The sequence below is a fragment of the Nematolebias whitei genome, chromosome 16 (genome assembly GCF_014905685.2).
Source record: "Nematolebias whitei isolate Nwh7 chromosome 16, NemWhi1, whole genome shotgun sequence".
Taxonomy (NCBI): Eukaryota; Metazoa; Chordata; class Actinopteri; order Cyprinodontiformes; family Rivulidae; genus Nematolebias; species Nematolebias whitei.
The window spans coordinates 11,171,188-11,178,657 of NC_056513.1; the positions used below are offsets into that span (position 1 = coordinate 11,171,188).

Below are 7,470 nucleotides of genomic sequence, written 5' to 3' on the forward strand. Positions count from 1 at the left end.
AAAGAAAGAAAGAAAGAAAGAAAGAAAGAAAGAAAGAAAGAAAGAAAGAAAGAAAGAAAAAAAAAGGTTCCCATTTTTTGTGTTGGTTGCCATGGTTACGGCCGGACAACACCTGTGCCTTATCGTTAGCTTAGCATAGCTAGCTTGGCTGACGCAGCGTTAATTAAGTTTTGACCTGTTCTTCTGCCGCACATAAAACAAATGAATCACCGAGAGACACCGAGGAAACAGTTCAGAGCTTCAGGTCAGCTCCAGTTGTGTTTGTCTCCTGTCAGTCTGAGCGTTTTGTCGCAGTTACTTGTTTTATTTATTTATTATTATTACATTTTAACCTAAACTATGCTAGGCTACACGAGCATTAAACTTACAATACAAGCAAGGGAGGTGGGGGAAATGCGGATGAGTGAAAGTAAATGTTTTGTGTAAAAGTTTTCAGTCTCTTTTACCTTGTTACTCTCCAAAGAAGCCACTTTCTTGTAAATCCTCTTGTAAATCTTGTCAAGTGGTGCTTTTTCACTCATTCTGTCCACTTGTATACCTGACCATTACAGGTGTGTTCACTGTGTGCCTAACTGGGAAAACTTGACAAGTTGAGGTGAAAAAATAATCCAGTAAAGACCTGCAGAGTTGAGAGATTTATTATCCTTCACTTCATCATCTGTATGTTAGCTTCTGTCTTTGACAATCACTTTGTCCGTCCTAAAACATTATTCTGTTTGTTAAACTGTGCTAACTTTGGCCTTTTTCGTAAGTTCAACTGAAGAAATTGTACAAAAAGATATGTTTACATGATGTTGGTGTTTAATCCCCTGGGATTAATAAAGTATCTGTCCCGTCCGTCCATCACCATGCCTTTAGATTTGGTTTAAAATGTATTTCTTGCTGAATTGTTTTGTCATTTCTTGAATTTAGGGGATGGTTTAAAAGTCAGAGGTAAATTACTTAACAAACAAACGTTCGTCCTAGAATCAGGTGGACTGGTCTGAATAATATCTGCTTATATTTAAGTGGTGGTGCAGAGGTTAGAGAAGGTGGGCCTGTGATCAGAAGGTCGCGGTTTCAACTCCCCCCGTACCGACAACATCAAAAATATGGATGGGAAAGGTGACGCACCCACACCTGCCTCCACCCTCATTTGCCCCACTCTGGGCCCTTGAGCAAACCCCTTATCCCCCACCATCTACTACCCCAGATGCCCTACATGGCAGCTCCCTGCTCCACACAGTGGTCTGTGGTGGACAGGAAGGGCATCCAGTGTAAAAACAATTGCCAAGTCTTTGTACGAGTTAGTTTGCTGTGGAGGCCAATGAAGAAGGGAGCAGCCAAAAGAAGACGAAAACCATTTAATGCATCTGTTGGCATTGGTATTGTGCTGATCAGAGCCTCAAACTGGAGAAACCAAAAAAGAGCCGAACCAGAAACTGGCTCAGCGTCAGAAGCTTTGTTATGTAAGCGCTGCAGCTAATATTTCCAGAATGCCAGTTTTGTCTGTTGCTTTCATTTAGTTGTAACTCCGCCAAATTTCTAACAGAAAGGCTCAGTCGCTCAAGTGAGAGATAGAGGAAAAGAAGAAAAAATGTTTAGAAAATCCAAGGTCTATCAACAGTTTTGTTCTTTTCGTTTTGGCAACACTGAAGTTGTCATTTTCTCTGTTTTCTTCCAGAATCCAAGGAGGTAAAAATGCTGGACCAGTTGTTCAGATTGAGTGATGATTGCTCCAAAATCACCATAACGGATCTCCACTCTCCTCTCCCAGATGACATCAATAAAGTAAAAATTCATTTGTGTCCTGGAGTGTTTATAATTTGAAAAAAATAAATAAATAAATTCAAGAACTTCAACTTGGTAGCATTCATTTGAGGTGTGTAGAATTTTACAACAGTCTAATATTGGACAAAGTATATTGTTTATGCAGCTTTACAAAGCAAAGGATCCAAACGATGGTCAACAAGCACAGCTGGTAGTTCGGTCACGTCAGAAATCACCAGCTGATGGAGTTCGAAAGGCTGCTGAAGTGGAGCTTCCAAAGCAAAACGGTCAACAACCGGACTACGCAGGTTCAGTTTTTTTATTTTAACAATGATCCAGTTGCTGTGGCGTAAATAGATAATTTCTGAGTCACAACATGTATTTTTGTGTCTTTATTTATTGTTCTTTCTTGTAATCTTCTGTAGCATGGCTTCAGTTCGATGAGCATGGCATGATTCGTCCACACAGCATCCTTGGTCATTTGGAGGATTTTCACAGTTATCTGGAGACCAAAGGAGAGAAAAATGTAAATTCAGATTTATTCTAATAGCCCTGCCTTCTGTGGAGAAAAAATACTTAAACTAAATGTGTTTGTAAAATCTGCTTCCCTTTTTAATCAGCTGGTACAGCAAATACCAAAATCTTCAGGTGATCTATCGGAGGCCACGAGGACTCAGCCTAACAACGTGGAGAGACGCTCACAGCAGAGGAACATCCAGAGCAATGCCCTGCAACGCTGGGATAAACATGTGAGACATCGCAGACAGCAGCAGGATGAGTTATCTAGTACGCTAGTCCAAACTTTTGCGTCATGTGTACAGCCTTTATAAATTCTGAAATACTGTAATTTCCAGACTATAGAGTGCACCTGAATATAAGTCGCACACACTAAATAAAAAATAAAATTGTACATACTGTATATAAGTCACGCTTGTGTACAAGCCACGGGTGTTCACGTTGTAAAATGAGTTGTAGCACACTGAGGGAGATGTGCAGCTCTTTTTGTAGATCAAGAATCAACCGCCAGATGGGTACAGTGTTGCCAGGTGAGAAATGTAGGATTATAGTACTAGAGACATAAAATTACCGTATTTTGAGGGAAATGATCGTACACCCGTCATAACCAGAATAACAAATCTATTAATGCACTATAGTAGTGATGGGTCCGGTTCCAGACAGGCTCTGCTTCTTCTTCTTTTCTTTTTTCTTTTCCTCACTCATGGGGCGGGCGCGGCGGACTATTCAGCCAATCATGGCCGTTGTTCTGAGACGAACGCAAACACGTCACTCGTAGGTAACATTTAGAAAAACACGATTGACTGGAATTTTCAGCCAATCGTGCATCTGTTTGCGGACACAGATGCCTTCAGGGTTCACAAAAAAACTCGGACAAACATGCGAGAGGCTGATGACACCCGATTACAACCACATATTCACGGAATGGTCAAATTATCGTACATTTGGCCTTTTTTGGGATTATTGATCGTACAGAGGGCAAAATTGACGTACAATTACGATAATTATCGTACACCTGGCAACACTGGATGGATAGATCCCCACCCGTGAGGGGGGATCCCCAACTCCGTTCTCTCATCCCCTCCCTGTTTCATTGGTTCGTCTGTGACCTGTTCGATAATTTCATCGGTCCGATTTTTTTCTTTTTTAACCTTTATTAATGCAGGTAGTCTCACTGAGTCACGAGGACCCCCCCCCCCCCCCCCCCCAAATAAAAGAGAGTCGTGTATTGGGCAGCTATGTGAGAACCTGCATGTGTTGAAGCTAAATGTTTTTGGTGGCAGGAAGCTCGTTAGCCCATCAAAAAAAAAAATCAATTAATTAGCTGCAGCACTGAATAAGCTGCAAGATTCAAAGCGTGTGAAAATAGTAGCAGCTTATAGACCGGAAATTACAGTACTTTCATATAACTCAAAACCCCCCATACTGTTTGTGCATCAGTGACTTATATGTATTTATTTTATATTAAGACATGCTCGATAGGCCAGTGGGATTCTTACTGATGAACCAAGCCAACCATTTCAGAGAAACTCAAGAGCAAAGGGAAATTGTGAACCGAGTCATGCCGCTCACCCACTCTGGATATGTATGACACATTTTCACTTTCTCAGCTCGGATAGATTAATTTTTTTTAAATGTCTTTGGGCTTTTCACTCCTGTGTCTTCTCTTCTCGAGGGTTACCGTGTGGGCAGTGAGTTTTGGAGTCTCCCGCAGCATTATGGAGATGAGATGAGTGGTATTACAGCCACTCTGACTCAAACCGAGCGAGGCCAAAAAAAACCTGTGACACATGTAGGACAGCCGAGCAGCATACAGAAGGAACTGGGTAAACACACGCCTTACTCATGACACCCTGTTGTTTATATATATATACTGTATATATAATGTTTAAGAATGTGGAGTTTGAGCGAAAATGCAGCAAAGGTGGAAGCCAAAAAAACTGACATGGAGTCTTTCTGTGGACTGATTGTTTTCTCTCTGTGGGACATTTTTCATCCTTTAGGAGTCATTTCTGCCGAGACGCAGCGTCCGGCTTCTCGGACTTGGAGTCGGAGTGCTTACCTTCAACACCAGTGCCAGGAACTTAAAGATGTTCTCCAGGATATGGACATCAAGAAGCCAGTAAGTCCAATTTTACTTAAACTCTAATCTCAAATATTACTGTGACAAAGTGCAGTATTTAAAGCCTTATCGACCAAAATCTTACGCGTTATTTATTCTAATTATTTTTCCTGAAATATCATTATGTCAGAAATTATAAAAATTATTTCTAAGGTGTAGGTCAAAGCTGCTCCACCCAATACTTTATACATGGTTTAGTGTTGAAATATATTTTAAAAATGAGGATTTTTTTTCTTAGATTAAAATTTTTATTTTATTTTTTTCTTTTGAGGTGGTTCTGCAAACACAGAGAGAACAGCAGTTCCAGCATTAATATTACCCTCTGCCATGAAAGGCAGGCAAACATGTTTTGTTTGTATGTTAGGAAAATATCTCATGAGGAACTGGATAAATTATTTTAATGAAACCTTCAGAAAGTTGGCTGTTCATCTGCAACTTAACTCTTTGAGTTAACACATTTTAAGATGGCTGCCATGGCCATGTGAATAAAATACAATGGTTGTATCTCGGTAAATCGTTCAGATTTTTTGCAAAAATTTGGTGTGGTGGTAGTTTAGTTTATAGATTATTGTTTATTTGTCATATGCAGGTCAACAATGCAATGAAATGCTCAAGATGAGAAGAACCGTCTCGACTCACCAATAAAACAAACAAACAAGAAATACCAAAGCTTGCAACAGAAATACAAAACAAAGCACGAAAAGTGAAAAAAAAAAAACAACACCTACAGCAGCATGGCCCTGTTACATTATTCCTATTATACTGGTAACTCTAAATTGTCCTTAGTGAGAGTGAATGGTTGTTTGTCTCGTTATGTGTCCCTGTGATGGACTGGAGCCCTGTCCAGGGTGTCCCCCGCCTCTCGCACAGTGATGGCTGGATGTGGGCACCAGTGACCCCAGCGACCCAAAAAGGAAGAAGCGGGTAAAGATAGTGGATAGTGGATGGATGGATATTATATTTGTATTATACTATTGGTAAAAGAGAGTCATTCCCAACACATAATCCAAGAACTGTACTAGAAATTGTGCAATATCTTGTGATTTTGGGTTTGATCCTACTATAAATTTCCAAATTTGGACAAAAAAGGCAAAAACTCCTCTTTTATGAATCATTTTTCAAGATAAAATGATCATGATTTAAAACTCTGACATGAAAGACAAACTTTCTGATCTAAGCTGTTTTGAAGAGACTTTTCTAAATCGATTTTAAAAATTTGACTGGCATGACTCCATTTGCTGAAGAGGAAACACGACCATCATAACTTTCTGAAAATTGTTTTTTGTCAGCAAAAACTAAATTGTCTCTGAAATGCCTTCAGGGTGGCTGCTGATGTGATGAGGTCTGCAGTGCTGCTGCAAACATCTGCTTGTACAAAATCCATCAGCATAATTACAACTTGTATTCATGTTTTTTAGCTGATTCCCACCTCCAGCAACTTAGAGGCAGAGTACACCCTAGATATGACACCAGTTTATCACAGGGCCACAGAAAACAAATCACAACTTGTGTAATCTGTATTTATCCTCATTTTATCATAAGTGCATGACGATATCTGCATTAATGTTCCAACTTCATAACTGTGTTAAACCTCAATTTCACATGTGGCAATGATTTTTTTTTAGGCCTGTATAAAAATCTAGTTTTGTCTGGTTAAATCTGATCAAGGCTGCGCTGATCATTTTTAAAAATTTTAAACAGAAACAACTTTATTCTTGCAGGGCTCCTTCTGAAGCCGCTCACACCCCTGCAGTTTTTGGTCTCGCCTTCACATTCACCCTGTATCTTCACAAACAGCCAGTGATCGTTCTGTCTTGGGCACTCTGTTCCAGGCTTTCTGTGCAGGGAACAAGCTCCTGTACACGTACAATGCACACAGTACTCACACATTCGTACAAGTACGCATTACCTCGCAGGCTCCCAGGAGCAATCACACACCTACACACATTAAAAAAAAAAAACTGTTCACAAGGTGCTTCAAACACATAATTAAACTGTTTGTTATATTTTATTGCCTGCTAAATGTAATGTACGCAGTTTTAATGAAATTAATTCAGCTGCGTAGCAAACACTGAATAAAGTGCGTCCAGAGCAGTTATAAAATCAGAAGAGATTTGAAGAGATTTGGAGCGTGTGAAAACAAGGAAAAGTACAGAGCCTGCTTTATTTAAATTTTTGTACTCATTTAAATATGTATTTTTTAAACATGGTTCAATCTCTGTTAGCCTGCTTTACTCTGCATGACAATGACTCCATCAGTGGCACGGGGTTCTGGGGTAAACGCTTAAAAGATAAGTGCACCTCGTTGCACTGCCAGTTCCCATTTAATCTTATTAACGCACTAGGTAACAGGTGTTGATGATTGTGAGGGTTATTAAAATTATTATTTTTTATGCTCTCAGCTGGCGTCTTCCTCTCAGCTTCTCTTTTTGTGTTCTCACGCACACTTAATTGTGCCCATGAAACAAGAGAAAATGAGTGCGGCGTGTTCTGTTGTGCAGGTGGCTAATGTGATGTTTTAAGATTTGTGGGTTTGAAGTGCCTTCTGACATACAGAGACACAGACAGACCGTCCTGCCTGCCACTGGCTTCATTTGGGACATACGTGGAAAGAATAGCAGGGATCATAGTGACACAGAAAAGCTATAATGCGAGAGAGAAAAAAAACAGCAAGGAAGATGAGTCATTCGGTGAGGGGGAGAGGGAGGGAAACGTGAGCCCACAGTGTTATGAAAACAGTGAGGAAATATGATATAATATCTTAGCTTTGCATTGATTGTTGTCACTGCCTGTCTTAGAGCCTTCAGAAAACATTCATACAGCTGCACTGGAATATGAACAGACTGTATATTTTTATTTAAGGTGCTGTGACATACCTATTTTATCTGTATGGCTACTGCAGCATACTCCAATCAGTAACAAAATTTTACTTTTGTTACAGTTCTGTTTTACTGAGAAAATCAAACAAATGCTGTCATCTGGATGTTTCTTTTACTTTTTTTGTTCCTCACATGGGAACAAGTACATCAGTGGCTCATACAAAAACTGGTAAAAAATGTTTTAAAGAAGCCAACTAATAGTCG

General features: G+C 39.8%; 1 protein-coding gene across 1 annotated transcript in view; it reads left to right on the forward strand.

The window, feature by feature from the left end:
• Positions 1–201: 201 nt before the first annotated feature.
• Positions 202–7,470, forward strand: part of LOC119423089 (mycbp associated protein) — a 19,711-nt gene continuing 12,442 nt past the window's right edge. The window contains exons 1-8 of the mRNA XM_037690498.1: positions 202–244; positions 1,664–1,770; positions 1,916–2,057; positions 2,175–2,275; positions 2,370–2,535; positions 3,735–3,850; positions 3,941–4,091; positions 4,269–4,387. Of these exons, the coding sequence (XP_037546426.1) occupies positions 202–244; positions 1,664–1,770; positions 1,916–2,057; positions 2,175–2,275; positions 2,370–2,535; positions 3,735–3,850; positions 3,941–4,091; positions 4,269–4,387 (945 nt within the window). The remainder of the gene's footprint in view (positions 245–1,663; positions 1,771–1,915; positions 2,058–2,174; positions 2,276–2,369; positions 2,536–3,734; positions 3,851–3,940; positions 4,092–4,268; positions 4,388–7,470) is intronic.